Source organism: Sus scrofa, chromosome 4 (assembly GCF_000003025.6).
Source record: "Sus scrofa isolate TJ Tabasco breed Duroc chromosome 4, Sscrofa11.1, whole genome shotgun sequence".
NCBI classification, from domain to species: domain Eukaryota; kingdom Metazoa; phylum Chordata; class Mammalia; order Artiodactyla; family Suidae; genus Sus; species Sus scrofa.
Window position 1 is genome coordinate 1352867 of NC_010446.5, and position 26292 is coordinate 1379158.

The following is a 26292-nucleotide window of genomic DNA, read 5'->3' on the forward strand; positions in this document are numbered from 1 at the left end:
CACCCCGACATGGGAACTCCTGTTAGAATTACTGAACAGAGGGTCCAGGCTGCCCAGAAAGGGAGAGGGAGACAGTGGGGGAGTATGAGTCCTGCCCCTAGTCCCACTCTGAGCCCCCACCACGGCCCTACCCTGCCCCCGGTCTCCTTCTGAGCCTGCCCCTCATCTCACTCTGAGCCCCGCCCCTGCCCCACTCTGAGCCCTGCCCCTGGTCACATGCTGAGCCCTGACTCCATTTGCCCCTCCCGGGCACCCCAGTGAGATGAGAGGAAAGGCAGAAAGGTCCGGGCAGGAGGGCAGGACATCCTAGGCCTGGCTTGCCCCAAGGGGCAGGGGCCGGATTTCACCAGTCTCGGTAAACATCGCTCTGCCCTGAATTTTCCACACCCCGGCCGGGAAACGGTAGGCATCAAAGCCCAGGTTTATACCTCCCTGGCGGCTTTGTCTGTGGCCTCCTGCTGGGACCACAGTGCAGCAGCCACAGAGCCAGTGGCGGCCTGCTGGCCCTCAGCGTCTAGCGTGCCCACCTCAACCGCTAGCCCTGGGCCAGCCCCAGGAATGCTCAAGTGTTGCAGAACTAGGAGTCTGGACCTGGTGCCATTGTGCCACTGACACGCGGTGTGGCCTCCGGCAGAGCCCCTCTCCCGGGGCCCACATCCGACGGGCGAGATTCCAGGAGAGCATGGCCAGACTGGCGGGACACTGCAAGAGACCTGTGGCCGTGGCTGCAAGGAGCCTCTGCTGCTGTCCAGGGTGCTGTCTGCTGGCCGCACGCCAGGGACTCGGCCACCTGCTGGCCCCCGGGGCTGGTGCCTTTAGGGGCGGAGGCGACAAGCAGGTGCTTTCCATCCTTGGCGCCTTCAGGCCCAGGCCCCCGGCCTCCCAGAGCCTCTTGATCCTCTGAGCAGAAGACGCCGCGACGTCAAAGGTCGGCTGAGTTGCTGCCTCCTGATGGACCATGTCGCTGGCTTTCCCCCGGGAGAGAGGACACGCCCTCACCCCCCGGCCCAAATGGCCCCTCCAGTGGGCTCCGCCTGAGCCTCAGGGGTTTCGTGGAGGGCATCCTGCACAGGACGGGGCGTCCTCAGGCCTCCCCGCGTCGGGGCTGCCACTCACGCCATCTGCTTCAGGAGGCAGGGTGGGCACGGCGCCCCCGCTTCTGTGCCCGGAGCCACGCTGGGATGGGCTGGGGGCCCCTCTCCCTCTAAGCACACAGCGGGCCGCGTCCCCTTCCTCAGCCGAGCGGGCACATCAGCAGGAGAGGCGGCTCGAGCCCAAGCAGGCGGCAAGGAAGCCGGCCCCACCCCTGCCTCAGAAGCCCCGGCCTCACGTGGGCTCACGTCCTTGAGATTAAACGCCTCTTCCTGGCCCAGAGGGTCCTAGGCTCTGACCAGGGAGCCCTCTGCCCAGGAGCCGAGGAGCTTCTCGGGCTGTGGGGACCCATCACCCCCGTTCAGAGGGGGGCTGGCGCACCACCCATGGCGGCTCAGAAGCCTGCGGCCGCTCCTGGGGAGCAGGTGTGCACAGGTGGACACGGGAGGCGGCGGGTCTGCTGCCCCGCAGCCCAGCACCAGCCAGGGCCTGCGGGGGCTCCCCCGGCAGCGGATGCCCAGGCCATTTCTGGAGGCTGACCTGCCCATCCACGTGGCTTCCTCTGCGGTCCCAGCCCCCCTTCTAGTCAGTCTGCAGGTGTCAGAGCCCAGAGGGACGCAACCTGCAGTGACCACCGCCCACCAACCTGGCCATCTGCCCTGGGGCTGGAAGGACCCTTGTCAGTTACCAGCCCGTGGGTCCTTGAGGCCTGGATCCCCAGCCCCCACCTCAGGGTGGGCACCAGGAGGACCCAGTGGGTGTTGTGGGCATCACTGGGCCTGAGGGGGGCATAGGCAGGATGAGGACGTGCGAGGGGCATGGCTGGACAAAACGAGCCCCACCTCCTGGACCCTGGGGTGACCAAAAGTGGAGGTGCCTCGTGCCCCACGAACTGGGCTCCCAGCAGGCACGTGACCTCCAAGCCGTCTCCACCCATTTGGCACAGTGGACAAGCTGGGGGGGGGGCGGGCAGCCCAAAGAGACCCCACGGGGGACTCCGGGGCCCGGAGGAGCTCTGCTCTAGCTGCCGTCGGCGCCTCCGGCCCAGGAGCCCTTCAGGGGCACCGGCCGGAGCCTCCAGATGGACCTCGGCACGGGCCGGCCTCCCAAGGCCCGCTGCCCAGCCGGCTCCCCTCGGGCCCTCAGGCCCTCCTTCCCGCCAGGCCCGGGAGAGCTGCCTGGAGGGAGGGCGCCTGCCTGGAAAGGCAGTCCCCAGCCGGCCTGAAGGGGCCCTCACCCCTCTCAGGGCTCAGCGCCTGGGGCACGTTCTGTCCCTTGTAGGCAGCCAGGCGCCGTCTTGGAACATGGCCCGAGGCCTGCAGACCGGCGGACCGACGCCCCCAGGGCGCTGGACCCCGTCTCCGTGGCGGGCCCCCATCGTCCACACACCACCCCGTCACCAGCAGCCTCTCTGCTTCCGTCGTCCAGACCCGGACACTAGAAGGATGGAGGCTCAGGTGGCCTCAGGTACCGGTGGCCTGAGCAGAGCGCGGGCCACTCTTTCCCTGAGCCCAGAGACGACGCCCTGGCACTGTTTCGCTTTGTCGTCATTGTTCTTGTCTCTTGTCCTTTTAGGGCCGCACCCGGGGCACACGGAGGTTCCCAGGCTAGGGGTCGCATCGGAGTTGGAGCCGCCGGCCTACACCACAGCCACAGCAGCACCACATCCGAGCCGCATCTGCAACCTACACCACAGCTCACGGCCCCGCCGGATCCTTCACCCACTGAGCGAGCCCAGGGATCGAACCCGCAGCCTCGTGGTTCCTCGTCGGATTCGTTTCCGTTTCCGCTGCGCCACGCCGGGCACTCCCTGTCTTGCTTTTGATGAACAGGCGCAGCCTCTCCTGCCCCAAGGGCCGAGATCCTTTGGTCTGTGTGTGAGACCGTGATGCCTGACGACGGCCCAAACGGGTCAGACGCTGACACCACAAAGAAATCTGAGCGCACGCCCCCCGACGGCCATGCTCTTTTATTTCCCCCTTGAAAGAAGCCCCAGACGGGGAACTCGCCCACGGGGGGCCCCGAGGTGCAGTGTCTCTGGCTCACGAGAGATGCCAGGACAGCCAAGGCGTTCTGGGAAACGGGGAGAGGCTCGGACCCTCCCGAGGGGGCTTCTCATGTCAGGGCGTGGCTGACTAGGACGGAGGCCACACTCAGGAAAAGGGTGGCCTCCCCGAGACGCACGGTCCCTCCCAACTCCTCCTCAATTGCCTCTTCGGGTACAATGTCCCTCTCAAGATTAGTAGGTCCTCCGTGATTGCACGTCATGGTGTTGCAGCAGTGAACCCAATAGAAGCTGTTCGTAGCCCAGTATCTCGCCCTTGGCGCTTCCGGCATTTGCTCTTCGCGATACACAAACGTGCAGTTGAACGTACAGTCCTTGTAAATGAGTATTTCCCGAGCATTCACACCTACCGAGAAGCAGAGACGAAAATCATCGATTTTGCGTTTTCTGCTTGCACTTTCGAAAGCACCTTCCTCCATCCCCCACACCTTCATTGCCCAAAGTCTGTCAGTCCTTCTCTCTCTCTCCCCCGCCCTGGCTGCACCCGCGACAGATGGAAGTTCTCAGGAATGAATCAGAGCTGCAGCTGCAGCGAAACGGGATCCTTTAACCCCCTGTGCCAAGGCTGCCGACTGAGCCCTGCCTCCTCAGCGACCTGAGCCATTGCAGCCGGATTCTTTGTTTAAAATATATAATGATTTTTTTTCAATGTAGCTGGTTTACAGTGTTCTGCCAATTTTCTACTGTACTGCACGGTGACCCAGTTACACATCCATGTACACCTTCTTTTTTCTCACATTATCAGGCTCCATCGTAAGTCACCAGACATAGTTCCCAGGGCCACACAGCAGGATCTCACTGCTCATCCAGTCCAAAGGCAATAGTCTGCATCTATTAACCCCAAGCTCTCAGTCCATCCTGCTCCCTCCCCCTCCCCCTTGGCAACCACGAGTCTATTCTCCAAGTCCATGAGTTTCTTTTCTGTGGAAAGGTTCATTTTGTGCCGTATATTAGATTCCAGATACAAGTGGTATCATACGGTATTTGTCTTTCTCTTTCTTACTTCACTCAGTGTAAGAGTCTCTAGTTCCACCCATGCTGCTGCAAATGGCATGATTTTGTTCTTTTTTATGGCTGAGTAGTATTCTAGCAGTATTCCACATCTTCCTAATCCAATCATCTGTTGATGGTATAGTCGGATTCTTAATCCACTGCACCACCGCAGGAACTCACTGCCTAAAAGTCCTGATCGAGGAAGAATATTCAGGCCACCAGAGGGTCCGGTTCGTCCATAAACATCTTCTGCTGGAGATGTGTTCCACCTACACGGCAGCCTCCGCCAGGCGTCTGCCCTCCCTCGGCAGGTTTACAGTACCCTGTCGTGAGCTACAGCAATGAGTCGTCCTGGTCATCATTTGGCAGAGGAATTCCAGGCACCCGGGAATAAAATGCAGACCAGGCGACATGTTTTGCTTGGGTTCCAAAGATCATTCAGCGCCTGGCACAGAGAGCACAAGAGTATGGGCTTCGTCTGATGTTCTGCAGTTGGCATGGCCCCTCTAGAAGGAGCTCCTGCCACGGCCCCCGCTTGCGGTGCCTAGCTCCTGGCCCAACACGTCAATGCGGATGCACCATAATGCCCACCTGCTCCCCAGGGCAGACTTGACACACGTCTCCCCAACAGGCCCCAACTGCTGCCATTAGCTCCTCGGCCAGCCAAGGCCCCCTGACCAGGGCCCGCCCTGAGGCTGCCTCAAGATCCACCGGGTTCCAGGGCTCGTGCCTCCGGCCCTGTTCTGTTCCCCTTGAGCCTCGAAGCCTTTGCACAAATACTTCCTCCTGGAACTTACTGCTCAGGGCCCTGGGGTTGCCCCTCCAATAACACCAGAGGAACCCAATGACTCCACTCCAGTTCCTGGCTTTTCTTTATTTCCCATACATTAAAAAAGGGTTCATTACAGTCCAGCCTTCTACAGCAAAGAGCACAACCACAGGTCCACAGCTTCGTGGATTTTCACGTCGGGCACATGAGCCCATTACAGCATTTGTCTCAAGAAACGGAAGTGGATGGAAACCCCAAATCCCTCCCTCTCTTCTTCCATGGAGGCACTAGAAGCAGCCAAGGCCAAAGATCAGAAAGAAGGATCTGGATTTCTGAGCCTGTGCAGGAGTTAGTCTGCTTTGGAATCAATGACAATGACAGCCTGCTTGGTCTATTTCTGGGCTGCCCGCCCTCAGCTGCTGGGGCTTGGGGGACGCGCCCCTGCCTGTGCGAGCGGCCCTCGGGGTTCGCTCCCCTGGTTGTGTCCTTTCCCTTGTAGAGCAGACCCCCGTTTCCTGCTGATGGGCATGAAAGTTGCTCTGGTTTGAATCTACCCCAAGCCACACTGCAGTGACTGTTCTTGTCCCTGGCTTGAGGCAAGGCCGTGTAAGAGTCCCAGGAGGTGTGGACCCAGGAGGGGCAATGCTGGAACCCTGACAAGCTTACGTGCCGCTGTGGCAGATGCTGCCGAGGGACTGACAGACAGACTGGACCTCTTGAGCGTCCACCGGAGCCTGTATGCCTCTCGATCTCGCCAACACGGGGTGTGGCCCTCTTTGAGGGTTGAGTCATTCCTTCTGGGGTCATCGGACAGAGGTTTTAAGTTGCAGCTCCCCTGGGAAGCAGCACGTCCAACGTCTCTGCCACTTACTGCCCAGACGGACCTCGCCATCTGGCGAACAGCCCTCGTGCCCGTGGCTCGAATCTCTGTCGGATCATCTGCTGCTTTCACGGTTGATCTGTAGCAAGAAGCTCACTCTACATTCTGAAAACAAGGCCTCGAGCGCATACGTGTTTGAAGTGTGTTCTCCTCATCTGCGGCTTTTGCGTTTCTACTGTCCCATCCGTACCTCCTCAGGGGCAGATGTTGGGAATTTCCACATCAGGCCAGTGACCGTTTTTTTTCTCTCATGACCAGCAGTCTTCTGCGCAGTTTTTTAGAAAAAATCCTCAATTTTCCAAAGGACACAAGTATCATCTTCCACATTTTCCTTTCATTCGGGGGACTATTGGGCTTCACAGAGCTCCCACACCTGCTTCTGCTGTGAGCCTCAAACACAGTGTATGACGCCCTGTCTCTCCATCCCTCGTCAAGGCAAACCAGTCCTTCCCTGCTCCAAGGCGGGTCGACTTCGTCCAGAAACTTGTAACTGTTGGTAGGTGCTTTCTGGCTTTGCTTTTCTCCTCCATTGGTCTATTTTTCAATCCCGAAGCCAACACCACACTGTCTTGATACAGAAAATGACATGAACGCTCTTAGTAGTTGAGAGTGCAAGTCCTCCAGCGTTTCTCTTCTCCCACTTGATGGCTGTGGATGTTCTGAGCACTTTCCATTTCCATAAACATCTGTACATTTGGAAGCAATTTCTCACACACGTGCGCGCGCACACACACGCATGTGCCCACCACCTGCTGGGACGCCTCTGACTGCAAATTTATTGAATCTGTAGATGAATCTTTACTTTATTGGGACTCACCATCCATAAGCTTGGTGGATCCTTCCAGGAGTTTAAGGCTCGGACTTCAAGAATGGCTTTTGCAGTTTCAGTGTGCAAATCTTGCACAAAATTGGTTGGATTTCTTCCTGCGTAGTGATATTTTAATCCAGGTGTGTTTTCTCATAAATTTCATTTTCAGGTGATCATTCGATGCTGCGTCAATTGATTTCTGAATAACTGTCTTGTATCCAAGGCCCTTGCCAAATTCACCTGTTCCTTTTCCCCAAAGCCCACGGTCGTTGGTGACGAGTTGCAGTGTAACTACTGTCTTCGAGTCACCGTGCATTCTATTTCTTCCTCTGGCCTCCTGTGAACAGACCATGAACTTGATCCATTAGGAGCCGAGGTGGTGGTGTCGGGTACTGCACTCCAGTTTCACTCAGGCCAGACTTGCCACCGTCGTGTTTAGTGGTCAGAGTTTCTGGGAGATAAATCTTCCCTTTGCTTACACTTCCCTACTGTTTTCTTCTTCACTGGGACACGGGGTTGGAGCTGAGTGCACAGTTCTTGGCATATCTGATCACGATCCGTGATGTCTGCCCTTTCCTTTTTACTGGGGTGAATTGAACTCGTGGGTTTTGACCTGTAACCCTCAGAGTAATTCAGTGATCCCCGCCCTCACGCCTGCCATCACTACAAGCTACGCTGGCCCCAAAGGAATGGAAGGGTAAGTTGATAAATTCTTAGGTTTTGCATTACGTTTATGCTGCCACGGAGCGTGTGTCGGGGAGCAGCCCCCGCCAGTTCTTGCCCGGAGGGGTCCGTGTGAGCCTGGGGGGGTCTTCGCCCACGACGCCAGGGAGCTACTCGCCAGGGAAGCACTCTCTGGTTGGTAGCTTTTGCAGCAAGGACGCAGGACCCTGCGGCCTCAGGCTCTCACTGTGAGTCAGGCGTGCTTCAAGTTCTTCTTCATCTCACGGGACCCTCGCCTTCTCACAGGGACCCCAGTCGTTTGAGGCTTGTTGATGCTCCTTGTGTCACAGCCTGACCTCAGCCTTGCAAGGGCCATAGTCAATCCCGCACAAAAGGTGAACGTGGGCATCGCCGGGTCTGCTGTCACACATGCTGACTGCGCCCTGGTTGGGAACCGTGTCGCTCGGACCTTCTAGAGCAGAGGATGGCAACCCAGAGGCGGTGGGACCAACCCGGCCCACCACCTGGGTCTATAAAGAACCCTTGGTTGGAACACAGGGCAGAGCATGTGCTTCCTGACACCCAGGGCGGCTGCCACTTGGACAGAGACAGTGTTTTGTAGCAGTGACAGAGACCAGACGGCCTGCAAAGTTGAGAAGAAACATGCACAGTCCGGCCATTTGGGAAAAGACTGCGGAGCTGCTCTGCGGCTGTGCTCAGGTTTGCGCCCCTTCTCCGGCAGGCAGGAGCTAAGGAGGATTTTCACGAGACAGGCACGGCCCCATGGGGTCCAGGGGAGCTCAACTTCTTGGGCCTGTTTGTTGGAAGAGCTCGCCAAGCCACCGTTGCCACCTACCCCACAGCTACAGCAACCCCGACAGCACCACATGGAAGAGCTCCCCACACGACCACAGTCAAACGCCCAACCAGGAATCGCCCACGCTGCCCTGGGGCGTCCACACACGGGACCAGGGACTGCCAAGGGGGGAGCAGCAGTCCTCTCAGGCCCCGGAGGCACTGCGGGACAGGAGTCTCCCGAGGGCCCCCCTCGCAGGCCACGTGCCTCTGCCAGGGGCGGCTACGGCCCTCTCCCAGGGCAGAGGCGACTCCTGGGAACACCCTCTCGGGATGGGGACAGAGCAGTCGAGGCCCTGGGGCCGGCTGCGGAGAAAGAGCCGCTGGGCCCGGTGCGAGGAAGGCGCTCAGGCGGGGGCACTAGTTCGAAGGGGGAAGAGAGAGGCTCGGGCTCTTACGAATGGAGAGAGTCAGACAGCACCTGATGCCCCGAGGAAAGTCACGCTGCTCGGTACTCACGAATGGAGACGGTCAGGCAGCGCCTGAGGTGATAAGGACAAGTTCTGATGTCTATACAAGAGAAGGTGTTGGTGGCAAAACACTCATAACATCTCAAATTGTAGGTCCCTAGAAATAAGAGAGGGGCATCAGGCTCCTGCTCAAACATACTTTTGGAGCCAACAGGACCCAGGGAGCCCCAGGAGCACGTCCTCTGCTCAGACAGGTTGTCCTAAGGCCTCAGGGGACCAGGAGAGTGAAACTGCTGCTCTGGTGATGGGACCCCCCTTTTCAAGGACACTCTGGTGGTCCCAAGAGGCCAGTGGCCCCCTGAACTTCCTGCACTCAGCCAGCCCCGCCTGCTGGTGACGCAGGCTCCCTGGCACCGTGTCCTCCTCGGCTTCCAGAGAGGAGGGAGGCTGCCGAGGGAGCCAGGGAGGCCTCCCACAGGCGGCCTCGGCCTGTGGTCGGAGCAGGATTCTGGGAAGACGTTTCCGCTTACGACCACGACACAGAGGAGCGGGGAGGGTCCAGGCTAGACGCACTCCTCCTGGGGCCCCAGGGCCACTGGTCTGGGGAGGAAGCCCCTGCCTTCCTGACGTCCCCCGCCCCCGGACACCCTCCAGTCCACCCCGGCCACCAGCTGCAGCGACCAGGGGGACCTCAGCCGGCGAAAGGGACGAAAACTCCAGGCGGACCCTGGAAATGACCCCCCTTAAGGGAACGCTCCCCCCTGCCAAGATGCAGAACTGCTACTCACAGGCGTCTCCACGGTCAATGAAGCCCCAGGGCCAGGCCGTGATCAGGAGGCAGGCAAGCGGCAGCAGCATCTCTGGAGGAGCTTGAACCTGCACGTGGAGACACCCAGGGCACCGGTCAGCAAGGCTGGGGCTCCTCGGAGGGGCTTCGGGCTCCCAGCGTGGCCAGCACGTGTGCCGCGGCCCCAGTCCCCAGCTTCCCAGGCCATCGCTCCTCTGGGCAGACGCCGGGCAGCAGCCCGTGCCCGCACACAAAGGCTTGGCCACTCAGGCCCTCGTCCCAGATGAAGCCAGCCTCCCCGCCGTGCACCAGGCACGGCGGCTCAGCCAGGGCCTGGGGCCGGCGCCACTCGGACCACACCCCGGGTCCCCAACCCCACAGGCTTCCCCCGCCTCGTGTTGACTCCGGACCTCAGAGGCACTCGTGCAAAGAGCCTCAACCCTGCCCGCCTGGACAAGCACCGGGGCAGACGTGGGGGGCGGCGACTGGAGCCGGGGAACTAGGGCGCCAGAAGCCTGAAGCCTCCGCTGGCCCGGGGCTGGCACGTGCGGAGCCCAGGGGCCACCGCGCCTCCCTCGGCCTGGACAGCTCAGGGCCGCGGACTCCCGGCAGGGGATGGTCTGGGGCGTGGGGACACCAGCAGTCGCTCAAGGGAACGCCCCCAACCCCGCCCCGGCCCCGCCCCAGGCACAGCCCACGCCAGAAACGTCCTCCCGAGGGGACCCACCTGCACCCCCACCGCTGCAAATGCCCACAGTCGTGTGGAAACGGCCTCCCCGTCCCCCTCGTCAGCAGCAGGGGGCACCCCCACCCCCGGGCCCACTGGGGCTCCCCCTGACGACGTAGAGCCTGTCACCACGAGGACACCCACCCAGGCGGCGGCGGCGGCCCCCCACGACACCACGTGCACCGAGGCCCCTGGAACCGCCCGGAGGCCCGGGAGGGGGGCTTTCTGGGCAGCAGGCGGCAGGCCCCCAGGGGCCGCCAAGCTCCCACGGCCCCCGCCCTGCTCGCCCAAGTCCAGCTCTCTCCGGAAAGCGCGGCCCCAAGCCGCCTGCCGCCCAAGGCTTCCCGCCGGGACGCAGCGCGGGCCGAAGCCGGGGACAGGGCTGCAGGGGGGAGGGGGGCTGGCGCTCGGGCCCTGCAGGCGCCCCCGCCCCCGCCGCCCACTGCTGTCCTGCCCGAGAGGAAACAAGACGGCACTGCGGGCCCCAGGCGAGAAACACTACAGAGCGGACCTCAGCAGCCTCAAGCCTGGCGGGAAGGGGACGGGTGCCAGGCGGGCGTCAGAGACGCTGGAAGCCAAGACCAACGCTCTCCCTTTCCAGCGCCACCGACTCCCAGCAAAGTGACAGCAGATTCGCCCCCAGCGAAGGGGCCGAAGGACCCGAACAGCAGGAGCTGCCCGGTGGATGGGGACGGCCAGGGCCCCACGGGACGGGGCGCTGGGCCCCCGCTGGAGGCCGGAGGGCCGGGCGGAGGCGCGGGACCCGCGGGCGCTGATGGCAGGTTGAGTCGGAGCCCGTCCTTCACAGGCCTCGAACCTTCCCTGCCCCGTGTCCTGCCCAGACCTTCTGGAAGCTTCCTCAACCCCACGTCCTGTCAGACCTTCGGGAACCTTCCCCTCTGCCCTCCTCCAACCCGGTCCGCACCACACCTTCTGGAACCTTCCGTCTCCCTCCCCCCTCCCCCCGAGCCTGTCCAGACGCTAGAACTTTCCCCTCCGCCTTTCCCGCATCCTACCCAGACCTTCTGGAACTTTCCACCCACGTCCTCGAGGGCGCCCACACTCGCGTCGGGAGCGCAGCCACGGAGGGGAGCGGCTCAGGTTCCGGGCCCAGACCCCACTCGGGAGAGTCTGAAGGCGGCTCCCGTCAGGCTTTGCGCGGCCTCTGGAAGGTTCCGCCTGGTCTCGGGGTGGGGGTGGGGCTCCCGGAAGTGCTCCCCTCCGACAGCCCGGCTGGGGGCGGGCCGGGAGGGGCGGGGCCAGGAGGGTGGGGCGGGGCCTCCAGAGGGTCCGGGAAGGAGTTGGGGGGGTTCCCGTGGTCCCGGCAGCACGCGGGGGAGGGTCCAGAGGTCTGGGCAGGACCCAGGTGGCACGCAGGGCCCCACGGTGACCACACCAAATGCTGGGCCCGAGGCAAAGAAACCGGATTGTTCCCCCGTTGCTGGTGGCACGGAAACGGGGTGCGGCCAAGGTGTAGACGGGGCTGACACCTCCTTGAAAACCCCCCCGGGCAGCTACCGTAGGCGCTCCAAGTTCTCTTCTGGGTATTTTCCGCAGAGAAGCGGAAACTCGTGTCCCCGCAGGACACGCCCATAAGGAAGAGAGAGCTGGTTGCAGCAGGAAATGAGACGCCTCTGCCCAACCAGACTGCCTGGCATCAGCAAGGAGGGGCGGCAGGCGGGTCTGAGCGCAGACTGTTGCGCCAGGGTCTTGGGGCTTCCAGAACGTACAGGGGGGCGCGGGAGGCCTGTGTGTGTCCAGGTGCTTCCTCTCACGTTCAGTTTCGCCCGTGTGGTCCGCGGACTGAGGCGTGATGGTGTGGCCGGCGCCGTCGGGAACGGCGGGTGCCTGGCCTCGGCGCGCGCTCTCCGTGGCTCCTCCTGGGCGACCCGGGCTTCCCTTCAACACCCACGGCGTGTGTGGCAGCTGGATGTGTAGGCCCCCGACCCGGAAACACCCGGGAAGTTGCAGCGGGTGGACAAACCCCGGAGCCCGCGCCCGTGGGAAGGTCCTCAGCAGGAGGAAGAGGATTTTCGCGGATGCAGGAGGAATGAATGAGTCTCTGGGGACTCGGCTCAGGGAACCAAGGCCAACTGCCAAGGTGACACCCACGCCGCTCTGCTTACGTGCAAGCCCACGGATGACGACCGTGGAGAAAAGGCCTCCGGACCCGTCTCGTGGGCGTCCATGTCTCAGGATTTGGGGGGAGAAGAGGGCCCGTGTCCATGGAGGGGAAACGGGGAGGGGTAAGATCCGTCTTTTCCCGCACGTTTGCGGATGGCACGACCCTAGTTAGCTCTGGTACTTTTTTTTTTTTTTTTTTTTTTTGCAAGATGTTAGCGGTGGGAGTAACTGAGTAGAGGGCACGCGAACATCTTTCTGTGTTTCCGGCGACTGCACTTGGAAATACAACGATCTGAATCTACAAAGAACACGTTTAATGCAAAAGAACGTCTTAAGCATGCATGCGACTCATGACATTACTGCTTGAGTGGTTACAGTTAGGAACCCCAGATTTGGGGGCGTCAACAAAATAATCTATATCCTATCCTAGAGATACGCCTTAAAATAAGGTCATGAGGACAAATAGCACGTGATGTTACTTACATGTGGAACCTAAAATAGGGCACAAGTGAACCTATCTCCAAAACAGAGTCAGATCCATGGATAAAAGAACAGACCTGTGGTTGCCAAGTGGAGAGGGCGCATGGAGAGGGATGGATGCGGAGGATGGGGGTTGTAGATGCAAACCGTTACGTTTAAAATGAATAGACAACGAGATCCCACTGTATCACAGAGGGAACTATATCCAATTTCCTAGCATAAACCATGATGGAAAGGAATATTAAACAATGACATGTGTATGAGTACATACACACAGCTCAGCCACTTTGCTGTACAACAGAAATGAACACAACACTGTAGATCAAATATACTTTAATAAAATTAAAAAATAAGGATACAAAAGCTTGGAAATAAAATATAGAAATGGTCTACAATTTGAGTGCCAATCAAAGGATTTCTGTCACACCGTGGCAAGGTAAGCAGTGCCTCTGCAAGTGGCAGCCGCCCTGGGTGTCAGGAAGCACATGCTCTGCCCTGTGTTCCAACCAAGGGTTCTTTATAGACCCAGGTGGTGGGCCGGGTTGGTCCCACCGCCTCTGGGTTGCCATCCTCTGCTCTAGAAGGTCCGAGCGACACGGTTCCCAACCAGGGTGCAGTCAGCATGTGTGACAGCAGACCCGGCGATGCCCACGTTCACCTTTTGTGCGGGATTGACTATGGCCCTTGCAAGGCTGAGGTCAGGCTGTGACACAAGGAGCATCAACAAGCCTCAAACGACTGGGGTCCCTGTGAGAAGGCGAGGGTCCCGTGAGATGAAGAAGAACTTGAAGCACGCCTGACTCACAGTGAGAGCCTGAGGCCGCAGGGTCCTGCGTCCTTGCTGCAAAAGCTACCAACCAGAGAGTGCTTCCCTGGCGAGTAGCTCCCTGGCGTCGTGGGCGAAGACCCCCCAGGCTCACACGGACCCCTCCGGGCAAGAACTGGCGGGGGCTGCTCCCCGACACACCCTCCGTGGCAGCATAAACCTAACGCAAAAGCCATGAGAGCCACGGGAGGAATGGCAAGCCACTGATAGTCATCTCCTAGGACTAGAGATGCTCGAGGGCTTGAGGGCTGGCCCACGTGGTGAGCCAGGGCTCCTGTCTGCTCCTGCGTGGCCATGGTGTCTGGAGCCTCCTCTCTTCTCGCCAATCCTTCAAGTCCCCCTCAACAGCACCAGGCAGGGCTGGGAGGGGAGGGGAGACCACACTCTCGGCAGCAGCCCGAAACCTCCCCGCCTCGTGGGTGGAGTGGAGCAGCAAGAAGGGTGTACCCCTCAGCCACCTCCAGGCGTCTCGGAACTGCAGGTGCCCTGGGGGTCTCCGTGCCGGCAGGTTCTCTGCAGCCAGACACGCCACCCCTCCTTCCTTACCGCCTTGCCGTGACCCCATACCTGGCTGTCACTAGACAGGGTGCACAGGTGGGGAAGGAGAGAGCGAGCGAGCAGAGTCTCCAGCTCCCCTCATCTTGCCTCTAGGCTCCCTTTCGACCTGGGTGTGTCACCTGGGGACAGGTGAAACGGTACAGACTGCCCACTCCAGCCAGGTGGGCATCCCCGGCTGGCTCTCAGCTATTCCAACCCCTTCCACCCATGAGGTCGGGTGGCCCCTCTGCTGTGGTCCCTGGGAGAGGGCAGCCGGGTGTCTCAGACTGGCTTTGCTAAAGGGAGCACCAGCTGGAGCCACGGCCCTTTGAGAGACTTCTCGGTAGTTGCCCTGTCTCCACCTGGAGAGGCATTTTTGCCATCCCTCCTCCTTTCAGAGCAATACCCTGGGCCCAGATAGCTCTTCTAGTAAGCAGACTCCCGACCGACCTGCCTTAGCCGGGCGCTTCTGCCACCATCGTGGAGGACCTGCACTGCCCGCAGGAGCCCAAGTGGGCTGAGCGGGACCGACAGGACAAGTGACAACCCAGCCTGAAGGGAGAGTCCACACCACAGCACTGCAGACAAAGGGGACGGATGGCATTTGAAATGGCAGTGACAGGACAGGGATCCCAGGTTGGCAGCAGAGTTGAGCCCAGGGGCACATGGGACTGGACGGGGAGGCAAAAGGCGGGACGCGAGTCCCCTGCTTGGATGGACCCACGAGGAGCCTGGAGCCAGCGCTGGGACCAGGGGGGGCCAAAGGCCCTCCGAGGTGCCCCTTGCTGGAGAAGGCCTGGGCGAGATGGGGCACACAGCCAGGGCTGGCCATCCAGTTGCATTCCCAGCTCTGCCCTGGCCTTGCTGCCCAGGCTGGCAGGCCCTGACCCTCAGAGGGCCTGGGCTGTTCCGCTTGCGCCAAGTGCTGGCCGGGCAGAGTGTGGCTCAAGAAGCAGGGCCCATGGGAGGAAACAGGGGCGGCCTGGAGTCAGGCAGAGGGGACTGTGGTGCGGCTGGGCGGACAGCGCGGCGGCGGGACTAGCTGATGGCCCGGAAGGTGAGGAGGGGGAGGGTGGAGGGCGTCAGTATGAAGCGGTAGATCATCTTTATGTCCTCTTGCACCAGCGTCTCCACCAGGAAGTTTTTCAGTACCTAGGACAGAGGCGCGGGATCCCCTGGCCTGGCGGCCCCTGCCTTCCAGAGCCCTGAGGCTGGGCGCTCAGCAGAGAGGGTCCCAGACCAGGCTGCCTCCCCCACCCGCCCGCCCGCCCCGCTGCACCGGCCCCCACCCAGGCCCACTCACGTGGTGCAGCAGCAGTAGCATCTCCACCTGTGCCAGGCGCCGCCCCAGGCACTGGCGCATGCCAAAGCCGAAGGCCAGGTGTGGGAACCTGGTGCCCGAGCCCTGGTTGTCCAGCCAGCGCTGGGGGTGATAGCGCTCCGGTCTGGCGAACACGGCGGGGTTTCGACCCAGGGAGTAGAGTAGCACCTTCACCAGGGTCTGCAGACAGGCCGGGAGGGGCAGGGTCAGCTGCCCGCCCACGGGCGAACGTCAGGGAGCCGGGTGTCTGCCGGGGGAGCTCTGGGACCTTACTCACCCCGGCCGGGATGTGGTAGTTCTGCAGGACCAAGTCTGAGCTCACGCATCGGTCCAAGAAGATACCCACGGGGTACAGCCTGTGCACGGGAACATCCCCCAGAGTCCTTAGCTGTGCTGGGACCCTCGCTACCCCACTGCAGCCTTCCTAGCCCAGCGCACACTGGCCGAGGCCATCTCCCCCACTGCCTTCGCACTGGGAAGCCCAGAGCCGGAGGAGCTGCTGCTTTGCGTCTCCCGGGTCCACCCAAGCTCCCCTGGCCTGAGCAGCCCCGGGCCGGTGAGGACACCGAGGTGGGGCCCAGGGGACGAAGCACCCCTCTTCTGGTGGGGAAGAGCAGGTGCAGGGCGGGGTATCCTTGGGCAAAGTTACTCATCAGCGCCCCCCCCCCCATCTGTCTGCAAGCCCCGGGCGTGGTGTCTCCAGACAGGGGGCAGGGGCACTGGGACAGCCGGGGTCTCCCAGGCCTACCTCAGGGTCTCCTTGAGGGCCGCCCGCAGCAGGGGCAGCTCGGTGATTGCCTTCTGGGGGTTTTCCGAGATCCTGGCCGCGGCTGCCAGGCTCTCCTGGCGGAGCGCCTGCTGCACTTCTGGGTTCCGGGCCAGCTCGAACAGAGTCATCAGCAGGGGGTAGGCTGTCTGCGAGGCCACGGGCACAGGGCTCTGACCTCGGCCCTGGCCTTGCCCCTCCACCCACAGCACTCCCTTCCCGCCCCGCCCAGAAGGACAACTGTCCCCCTGCGTGCCCAGAGACGACAAAGCCCAGTGACCTGAGACCGAAAGATCCCAAACCACCTGTCTGCTTTTCCCTAAGTCCCTTGGGGAAGGTGGCCCCATTCTCAGTGAAGCCCCAGGTCCCCTCCAGCCACTTCTGAGCCTGGTTCTCACCCTCCTCTGGGTCCAGGAGGGGCTCACTCTTGCATCAACTGCGGGGCCAGAGGGGGGGTGTCCAGGAGCCCCAGGTCCTTCTGCTCCCAGGAGCTTATCTCCCCTGGGCAGAAAGATGGGCCACCCCGGAGCCCAGCAGTTCCCTCTTGCCGGCTCATTTCCACGTGCAGGGAGAGGCGTTGGCCCGCCCAGCCTGAGACCCAGGAGGCCCAATGTCTCCTAGACGCGCCTCCCAAGGCGGCACCCCGGGCCTCTCTGCTGCCTGCGCTCTAGTTCCAGCTCTACCCTTGTAGCTCGTGAGGGAGCAGACGTGCGGCCGAGACACTGCCCCCACTGACTTCCTCTGGCCTTGGACGCAGGCCTGGTGCCCAAGGCCCTTCCTGCCAGGAGCCCTGAGCCTGTTTGCCCTCACCTGCCCGCCTGCCCTGTTGCCCCCACTCAGCCTCCCCGCCCTTCCTGTCTGCTGTTGCAGGCCCTGGCGGCTGCCTCCCAACTTCTTCTCCTGTGATTCTTCCACATGCAGCAGAAAGCCCCCTTCTCCAGGAAGCCTTCCCAGAGCTGCCTCCTGGGGCACACGCCCTCCCCTGGGCTCTCTCGCCCGGTGGCTGCAGCACAGCCCCTGCTCAGCAATTCTTCCCACCCCGAGTCTGCGCTCCCGCCTGCTGAGGCTCTTGGGGGCCTGGCCCAAGGCAGGCCCTCAGAGATGCTGGCAGATGAAGGTTCCGTCTAGAGTCAGAAAGCATCAGGCGCACTCCCCTCCCCGGGGGCTCACCCTGCCCATGGTGTCACCTTGCTGCCCCTGCTTTCTCCCGGGCAGGCTGGAACCCCTCGCTGCCCTCCCCACCAGCATGTCACCACCAAGGGAGAGCCCAAGGCCATCTGGCCCCTCGAAGGCCCCCTCTGCAGCCCTCCAGCTGCACGTCGGCCCTTCCCTTCCTCCCAGGACCCAGGTGGTCCACACGGGCCTGCGATGCTGCCTGTCCCTGCCTGGGCTCCGTCCACTCTGAGCTCTACCTGGAGCATGGCTCCCTCGTGAGGAACTTTGAACTCCTTTGCTCAGAGGCTTGGCTCGCGTGTGCCCCCCCTCCCCAGTTCAGAAGCTGGGGCATGGAGGAGACGGTTGGTTTGGGAGGAGGCTGCCTGAGGGCGGGGGAGGGGGCTCCCTGTTCCAGGGGGAGGGCTGGCTGCTGGCCTGACCGTGTCCACGCTTCCGGCCGTGAGGTCGATTGAGTTGGCCTTGATGGCATCCACGGTCATGTTTGCGTGTGTCAGCAGCTCTGCCACGACGCCGCTGTAGTGCCACGGATGGCCCAGGGTCAGCTCCTGATAGAGCCTCTGGATGGCTTTGTTGGCTGTGGGACACAGCGTGATGGAGGCCCTGGGCCTGGGGCTGGGGGGCACTTGTTTTTGTCACCCCCTCCCCCCACCCCAACCCTCAATGTCCCCAGGTCTCCACATCCTACCCGGGTTCTCAGGATCAGCCAACCTCAGCGCCAACTCTCTCAGAGAGCATGAAGAAGCCAAAAGCCCCCTGCTGGGGCCTGAGTCCTCCCTGCACTGTGGTGCGTGGTGGGCAGTGCCCCGGGGTCGCTGGTCCTGGCCCTGCCTGCGCCCCGGGGCCCTCACCATACTGGAAGATGCAGTCCCAGGCCTCAAAGTGCTCCTTCCACGTGCCGGTGCTCGTCCAGCGCGACAGGCTCCTGGGCATGAACATGAGCTGCACAGTGGACTTGAACATGACCTCCAGCGCGTGGATGAAGTCCAGGCTTTCGGGATTCGGCTGATGGGCCAGGAGGCCCAGCCGCTCTCCAAAAAGGACTAAGTTGCTGGCTGCGGGGAGGAGGCGGTTCCCAAGCCTGAGGCAGCAGCCCAGGGCCTCCCGCTGCCCCTCCCCGCCCCGGACCTGGGCTGCCCCAGTGCCCCTGAGCTGCACCCTCCTCGTGGGCCCGCACCTTCGATGGTGTAGCGGAAGATGCTGGGCTTGATGTCCAGGGTCAGGCTCCCCCTGGCATTCTGCATGACCCTCGCCCGCAGGGCCTGGGAGAAATCCCTGGCCACCCCGTCCACCAGGGGCGTGAACTTCTGCATGGCCTGCAGCGACAGCACGCCCGGGTTCAGCTGCAGTCGGTCCAGACGCCAGGTGGGCCCGTTTCTGCAGAGCAGAGAGCGAGAGCGGAGTGTCAGCGCATCCAGAGTCAGCAGCTGGCCCCAGCCCTGTCCGCACCTGCCTCTCCCCAAAGGGCAGTGGGCCAAGCAGGGAGCTGCCTGCCAGTCCTCAGGGGCCAGGCTGCCCGCGTTTGAGCCTCGACTGCCCCTCTTTCCTCCAGGAGGCCCAGTGTCCTTGGTCCAGGAGGAGACGGGGGCCTCTGCCTGAGCGTGCCGAGGGACGTCCCCGTTTGTTTGTGCAGACCGGCAGGATCCGGGCCTGGTGCCCACGGCTCCCATCGGGCCCTTTCTGGGGTGCGAGGCCCTGTCCAGGAGGAAGGGGTCCGGGCCTTCCGGCAAGCTTGGCCCAGCTCGCTCACCCAAGGACCCTGATAGGAGAGGCCCGCGGCCCCCGGAGACTACCTCCCGGCTCCTGAGATGCCGCCTCTGCCTGGGCTGCCTGCTCCCCTCCCTGCTGAGCCCCCTGCTCCTCCATGGCAGGACCCGAATCGTGTCTCTCCTGATAGACTCCAGACAGAGCCCAGAGCCCACAGGGGGCTCCCCAAGGGCCCCTGGAGGGGCCTGACCGGAGGAGGGTGGGGGCTCCCTAGGGCCGGCGGCGGCATCTTTCTTCCTCTCACCCTGCAGGGAGGGCTGGGCTTGGGTCCCCACGGCACCCCGCTCCCCTCCCCGGGCCCAGGCCACACACGACCCCCCCCCCACCTCCCGGCACAGGCACTCGCCCGTCAGTGCACCCCCTCCTCCGCTGGGCCAGAGAGGCCCGGCAGGCGTGCTTTGGGCTCGTCCCTGTCTGCACCCAGCCTCCTCTCTGCACCCAGCCTGCCCCCTCCCCCTGCGCCCCAACTCGCCCTCACAGCAAGAACACGCCACACTTGTGCCCGCGGAGCTGTCGGTAGGCCAGCCAGGGCTCCAGGAACATCCGCTGGGGGTGAAGGCCTTCCACCTTCTGCAGCCGCTCCACGTCCTCAGGCAGCATCACCAGCACCATGTGCCTGCCTCCCACGTCAAATCTGTGGCATGGAGGGCCGAGCCCTGCTGTGGGGCCGTGTCCTCCCCTGGCCCCACTCTGCAGAACCAGTGCGACTCTGGCCCCTGGCAGGGAGGTGGGTGGCAGGGGTGGGGAGCAGCCCTCCCACCAACTCACCAACTCCCTGAAGCCTCCCGTCCAGGGTGTGTGTGTGTGTGTGTGTTCTGCCCTCCTGGCAGGCGCAGGGAGCCTCGCCGGGCACCTGCTCCACGGAGCCCCCTTCCTGCCCCTCCCCCACACGACACCCGTGTCAGGACGTGAGAGCAGGGAGGGACCCAGCAGCTAGTAGGGACGGACAGTGAGGGGTTCTCGCCCAGGTGGGCGGGGAGAGCACTACCTGAAAATGGGCCCCAGCTCCTGGAAGGTCTGATGCATGTCCAGGTGAATGTTCTCGAAGCCCTGCTCCCTCCAGAGCTGCAGCACCCGCATCCACTTGTTGCCGGGACACTGGGGTATGGCTTCGAAGGGCAGCACCGCCTTAGGGGCCAGAGCGGCTCTGGTGCCCAGCGTGCGTGCCCTGTGCAGGGCCAGCCAAGGCCCTGCCAGCCACGCTTCTGCCTTTGCCCAGATGGCCATCCTGGTGGTGTGCCCCCGCCCCTTCCAGCCCCATGCTTTTATCTCGCCCGGTTTGCTGGCCCAGCCGACTTGGTCACGTCAGAGAAGAAAGTGTCCCTGGGACTGCCCAGGAAATCCGGGGTGGCGGTCAGGGCTGGAGGCCTCGAGTGGCAGGAGGAAAGAGATGGATGGGAGCCTAGCCTGGCGGTGACGCAGGCCTGCTGGCGGGTGGCTGCCGAGAGCCTGGGCAGGGTCTGGCTAGGGCCCGATGGGGAGGGGCTGGGCGCAGGAGGCCCCCTCCCCCTGCAGCGAGGGATGGAGCAGCGTGGACAGGGCCTTATCTTATCAAGGGATGAAAGGGGACCCGAAGGCTTCATCTCTCTTCTACAAGGACCAGAGCGGGGGGCAGTAGGCGGGCTCTGCCCTCATCTGCTCGGCCGCACGGGCTTCGGCTACTGTCCCCCAGGGCCTTGTGTGTGCCTGGGGTGGAGACGGGGCCAGCAAGGGTCCCTCCCAGTGGGGGCTTTCAGTCCCTCAGGGGCAGATGGGGGATCCAAAGACACCATCGGGGGTGGCGCTGCAGCGGCCAAGGCACCGATGTGTCCGAGGCCCTGTCTGACCTTCCTGTCCAGCTGAGGACGGTGACGACCCAGCAGACTGGGTCACTGCGGGGGTGGCCTGCAAGCCACTCCTGAGACAGGTGGGAGGGCCCTGCCTGTTCCCCAGAGGCCTGAGCTCGGGGCCCTCACCCTGCTTTCTCCCCAGAGCCCGTGCCCCGGGTGGGAAAAGCCTCTGATGGGGCTGTGTCCCCGACTCCCCACAACCCTTTCCAGCAGGCACACGGCTGGTGCCAGTCCTGGGGGGGTCCATAGTTTGGGGTCCTGCATTGTGTCACTCAGGTCCAGCAACTTCCCCATGAGGGGGGTGTTGCCGTCACTGTTCCTGAGGCAGGAAGCGGACGGGCTCCAGGAGAGACGTTTACAAGTAGCCTCTCGTTTACACTTCCTGGGGCAGGAAAGAGGTACAATTAGCCTCCTAGTCACCTTTTTCTTTTTGTCTTTTTAGGGCTGCACCCGCAGCATATGGAGATTCCCAGGCTAAGGGTCCAATCGGAGCTGTAGCCACCGGCCTACACCACAGCCACAGCAAGGCGGGATCCGAGCCACGTCTGCGACCTACACCACAGCTCACGGCCACGCCGGATCCTTCACTCACTGAGCAAAGCCAGGGATGGAACCCGCAACCTCATGGTTCCTAGTTGGACTCGTTCACCACTGAGCCACGACAGGAACTCCCCTAGTTTCCCTTCCTGAGGCAGGAGACAAGCGGGCTCTGGGACAAACATTTACAATCAGCCCCTGCCTACACTTCATGACAGAGGTACCAGCAGGCAGAAGGCAAATAACTGGTACTTGTCTTTCACGACCTCGGTAAACAACGGTGATGAGAGGATCGGAAGAGGGGCCCAGCCCTGCTTGGACCAAAGACCAAGAGGTCACATCCTCCCCATCCTAAAGCCAGGGAGACCCCAACGCCACATGCGCAGAAAGACCCCCCTGGGTCAGAGAGGGAGGGGGCGCCAGGCCGTCCTAAGCCTGGACAACCTTCCCACGAGGCCTTGCTTCAGAGTCCAGCTTGGCCGAAAGATGCCGACACCCATCAGGGAGGCCCCTGGCTCTGCTCAGGTGTGGAAGATAAAACAAGACACGTGGACACAGGAAACAAAGACCCGGAAGAACTGTCCTACAGAAGAGAGCCGAATCACCCCTCAGGCGCGCTCCTCCCTCAAGGGGAGGCCCGCACCCTCGCGCCTCCGGGTGTGTGTTACCGCGCTGCATCTGCCTTCGATAAGTAGACTCCCGTCTGGGGGCTCTCCCCACACCAGTGTATTGTGTTTCTCACAATCAGCTTTATACCCGCAGTTCCCGTCGTGGCGCAGTGGTTAACGAATCCGACTAGGAACCATGAGGTTGCGGGTTCGATTCCTGGCCTCGCTCCGTGGGTCAAGGAGCTGGTGTTGCTGTGACCTGCGGTGTAGGTTGCAGACTCTGGCTCGGATCCCGCGTTGCTGTGGCTCTGGCGTAGGCCAGCGGCTTCAGCTCCGATTAGACCCTTAGGCTGGGAACCTCCATATGCTGCGGGATTGGCCCTAGAAAAGGCAAAAAGACAACAAAATAAAATAAATTTTATACCTGTTTCTACGGTCTTTGCCTCCTTGAAACACTCTTGCTCTCAACAGGGGGCAAGGATCAGGGCAATTCTGCTTCTAGCTGGGCTAGCGGCTGGGATGCCTGGTTTTCACCCAGGCTGCCCAGGTTCCATTCCCGAGCAGAGAATTAACATCTTGCTTCACACCATCGCTCACTGCTGTCTCCCCGAGATTCATTCTCATTTTCAGACGAGGAGACTGATGCCCAGAGGTTTTGTCACCTCCCAAGGCCCCCCACGCCGCAGAGGGGCCCCAGAGCCCTCATTCTGAGCACGCTTCAGGCTGCCCCCAGGCCCTGACCCCAACCAGGATGGAGAGGTGGGGGCGCTGCAGTGCGGGCTCGGGCGGAGGGCGAGTCTGTGCTTTGGTGGGGAGGCGAAGGTCCGAGTGGGGCTTTTAATTTTCCTTCACTCCCACTCCTGACCCCTCCCTCGGGGAACGCTCAGCGCAGGCAGTGAGTCAGAGCTGCCAAGGCCCCTCATCAAGCCGAGACGGAAGATGTGCCTTGACCCCAAATGATGTAAGAGCTGCCCTTGGGCCGAGATGCAGCCTGGAAGCACAGTCTGCCCTTGGGGTGCTGGCTGCCACGCTGAACATGCTCCTGCTGCCAGGTCCCGCCTGTGTGCCTTCCACCCTCACCCCCTCCTGGCCTCTCCTGGTCTGTTCTTGGGGACATCGCCACGTGTCAGCTTCCCTGTCCTTACACAGTCGGCCGCAGGATGCTGGGGACACAAGTCAGCCCAAAGCCGCCCCTGAGCAATGGCTGCAAGGCGCAGGCTCCAGCCTCAAAGGCTCTGTGCTCCTGCTGAATTCCTGGTGCCTCCCAGACGCCGCAGCCTTGAAACCAAGCTGAGGGGTCCCAAAAGGGCCTCCTTGCAGCACTGCCCCATGGATGAACCCATAAGACGATTCACTCTCTCGGCTCCCCATGTCACCACTGTGCTGCTCTGCCTGCCTCGTGGGCCTGGCAGGCCCCTTGGAGACTTCTTCCTGCGGCGGGGGCGCGGGGCAGTGAGGCCGAACCTGCCAGGTTGTCTCCCCTAAGGCTCAGAAGGTGCCAGGGCCTGAGATCGAATCCCCACCCTGAGGTCCTCCTACCCTGGGGAGGGCGTGCCGGTGCTGCAGGGAGAACAGGGCTGATGGTGTCACAGGCCGAGGTCAGCACACGGTGACCCTGAATACGGAGCACAGGCCCAAGGTCCGTCCGCTGTCAGGGAAAGGGCCCATCAGCGGAGGTTACGCCGGGCCCCTCCCGTCCCAGCCAAGGAGCCTGGGGGTGCTGGGCTGCTCCCCACTTCATCCGCAGTCCTTCCCAGCCCCAACGCCAGGCGTGGAGCCTGCACCCCAGGCGGGCCTCGGACGCCTTCCCCTGGGCTAGAGGAGGTGACCTGACCGGAACTCCAGCAGCCCCCCAACCCTGCCTCACCCGCCCAGCCCCCGCTTCCCTGTCCGCGCTCTTCGTCGCCCCCTGGAGGCAGGAATGCCAGTGGCAGCTTGAGCCCAGCCAGGGTTGTCAGGGGGCACAGCTGCCTTGAGGAGGCAAGAGGCCCCCTACCTGAAGCCCCCGACTTCAAACGCCCTGGGATCCTGCAATGACCACTGCCAGTTCCATGCTGTGAGTAAGAGTCCACGCAATTGAGGAGTTCCTGTTGTGGCGCAGTGGAAACGAATCCGACTAGGAAGGGAGAAGTTTCGGGTTCCATCCCTGCCCTCACTCAGTGGGTTAAGGATCCGGCGTTGCCATGAGCTGTGGTGTAGATCGCAGACGCAGCTCGCATCCCCCGTGGCTATGGCTGCGGTGTAGGCCAGCAGCTGTAGCTGCGATTACACCCTAGCCTGGGAACCTTCATGTGCTGCAGGTATGACCCTAAAAAGACAAAAAAAAAAAAAAAAAAAAAAGTAAACACACTGATTCAAAAGCTTTGTTCATTATTTATAATAGCCAAGATATGAACGTGTTCATCAACTGATAGGTGGATAAGGAAGATACATATATCTTCCATTTGTATACATATATCATCTGTATATGTGTGTGTGTACATATATCTTCTATATATATCTTCTCTCTATATATGATATATATACATAGAGAGAAAGAAAGAGAAAAAAATATATTACTCAACCATAAAAGAAGAGTGAAATTTTACATTTGCAACAACATGGATGGACTTGGAGGGTATTATGCTATGTTCCCACTCACGCAGTATTTGTCTTTCTCTGCCTGACATTTTTTCACACAGCATAATACCCTCCAAGTCCACAATGAAAAGGATGACCAGCAACAGAAGGACTAGTTAAAAAGGCAACTTGGAGTAATAACACGTCTCAAAAGCCTGCAACATCATGATATGCTTTCTGTTAAGTTTAAAGCACCACGTGAAGACTAGACAATTACATGCACCAAAGAAAACTATTTCAAGTAAGGATCAAGGGTGTGAGAGACACAAGACGGGTTGATGGTGCCTTGTGTGGAGAAAACAGGGAGGGAGGTAGGTTCGCTGGGGACGGCGGAGGTACTTGCAACTCAGGGCCCATGTTCCAGAGCTTGGTCCGGTGCTACCTACATACTAAAACGTTTCAGGGAAGGTTCCAGAAGGTCTGGGCAGGACAAGGAGAAGGGAAGAGGGGAAGCATCCAGATGGGTTAGGGTTAGGGTGATCTGGCTAGGACATGGGGTTGAAGAAGATTCCAGAAGGTCTGGGCAGGACAACTGGGGATCGAGGAGCTGGGTGTGGAGCAGTTTCAGAAGGTCTGGGCAGGACACGGGCAGCTGGGTGTGAGGGTTCCAGAAGGTCTGGGACAGAACACAGGGGAGTGAAGCGGGGAAGGTTCCAGAAAGTCTGGGACAGAACACAGGGGAGTGAAGCGGGGAAGGTTCCAGAAGGTCTGAGCAGGACACGGGCAGGTGGGTGTGAGGGTTCCAGAAGGTCTGGGACAGAACACAGGGGAGTGAAGTGGGGAAGGTTCCAGAAGGTCTGGGACAGAACACAGGGGAGGGAGGAGGGGAGGAGGGGAGGGAGGAGGGGAGGAGGGGAGGGAGGAGGGGAGGAGGGGAGGGGAGGAGGGGAGGAGGGGAGGGAGGAGGGGAGGAGGGGAGGAGGGGAGGGAGGAGGGGAGGAGGGGAGGGGAGGAGGGGAGGAGGGGAGGGAGGAGGGGAGGAGGGGAGGGAGGAGGGGAGGAGGGGAGGGAGGAGGGGAGGGTTCCAGACAATTGGGCAGACACAGGATTGAGGAAGATTCCAGGAGGTCTGGGCAGGATAACTGGGGACTGGGGGGGTGCGGGGGGGGGGTGCGGAGTTCCAGAAGGTCGGGACAGAACCCGGGGGAGGGAAGAGGGGAAAGATCCAGATGGATTGGGCAGGACACGGGGACGGGGAAGGTTCCAGAAGGTCTGTGAAGTGTACGGGCAATGGAAAAGGTTCCGGAAGGTGTGGGCAGGACGTAAGTGATTCCAGCCGCGCTGAAGTGTGGGGTCCCGCCCGGCCTCTGGTCAGTATCTGCGGGCTCTAGGATTCGGCCCTGCTCACCTCGACCAGGGTCCCAGGATCCTGCTGGCACTAATCAGCCATCTAATGACCCCCCCCGCGGGGTCCCGGTCGTCCCCTACCCACCCAACAGCCCTCCCCTGGGTAGAGGAGCCTCCACCTCCAAACTGGCAGCGCGCCCCCTTCTGCTCTTTATTTTAGGACCTTTGTTTTCCATTGAATTTGCGGTCTCCTTCCGAACTTTTGAGATGGAAAATGAGATCCATGGTGTTGGACACAGGCATGCGGAAGGGCATAGGTTCAATAAGGCCTGGGTAGGACTTGGGCATTGGGGAAGGTTCTAGAAGGTC

General features: G+C 61.6%; 2 protein-coding genes across 3 annotated transcripts; both read right to left on the reverse strand.

Annotated features, from left to right (window-relative positions):
• GML (glycosylphosphatidylinositol anchored molecule like) lies at positions 2830 to 11240 on the reverse strand. Of its 2 annotated transcripts, none has more exons than XM_021088771.1 (4): positions 11072 to 11240; positions 9324 to 9411; positions 8585 to 8692; positions 2830 to 3503 (listed from the first exon to the last, which is right to left on the reverse strand). In XM_021088771.1, exons 2-4 carry the CDS (start codon positions 9391 to 9393, stop codon positions 3208 to 3210), a joined length of 474 nt encoding a protein of 157 aa, XP_020944430.1. In that variant the 5' UTR covers positions 9394 to 9411; positions 11072 to 11240; the 3' UTR covers positions 2830 to 3207. The 2 variants fall into 2 exon arrangements, with proteins under 2 accessions (XP_020944430.1, XP_020944429.1); XM_021088770.1 differs by having other exon boundaries at positions 11066 to 11240.
• Positions 12859 to 20272, reverse strand: LOC110260194 (cytochrome P450 11B1, mitochondrial). Its single transcript, XM_021088772.1, has 9 exons — positions 20032 to 20272; positions 19522 to 19677; positions 18454 to 18653; positions 18128 to 18331; positions 17699 to 17853; positions 16086 to 16252; positions 15615 to 15693; positions 15320 to 15517; positions 12859 to 15168 (listed from the first exon to the last, which is right to left on the reverse strand). The coding sequence occupies exons 1-9, from the start codon at positions 20268 to 20270 to the stop codon at positions 15055 to 15057; spliced, it is 1512 nt and encodes a 503-aa protein (XP_020944431.1). The 5' UTR covers positions 20271 to 20272; the 3' UTR covers positions 12859 to 15054.

What these genes read in the sequence shown, in the direction of transcription:
- GML (XM_021088771.1), bottom strand. Translation starts at nt 9,393, where the DNA reads ATGCTGCTGCCGCTTGCCTGCCTCCTGATCACGGCCTGGCCCTGGGGC. An exon ending in CATTGACCGTGGAGACGCCT is followed by an intron (nt 8,693 to 9,323) that starts GTGAGTAGCAGT and finishes TCTTATTTCTAG; the next exon opens with GGACCTACAATTTGAGATGT. An exon ending in CTGCCTGACCGTCTCCATTC is followed by an intron (nt 3,504 to 8,584) that starts GTGAGTACCGAG and finishes GCTTCTCGGTAG; the next exon opens with GTGTGAATGCTCGGGAAATA.
- LOC110260194 (XM_021088772.1), bottom strand. Translation starts at nt 20,270, where the DNA reads ATGGCCATCTGGGCAAAGGCAGAAGCGTGGCTGGCAGGGCCTTGGCTG. An exon ending in CGGCCGGAAGCGTGGACACG is followed by an intron (nt 16,253 to 17,698) that starts GTCAGGCCAGCA and finishes GTGGCCTCGCAG; the next exon opens with ACAGCCTACCCCCTGCTGAT. An exon ending in TGCTACTGCTGCTGCACCAC is followed by an intron (nt 15,169 to 15,319) that starts GTGAGTGGGCCT and finishes CCTCTGTCCTAG; the next exon opens with GTACTGAAAAACTTCCTGGT.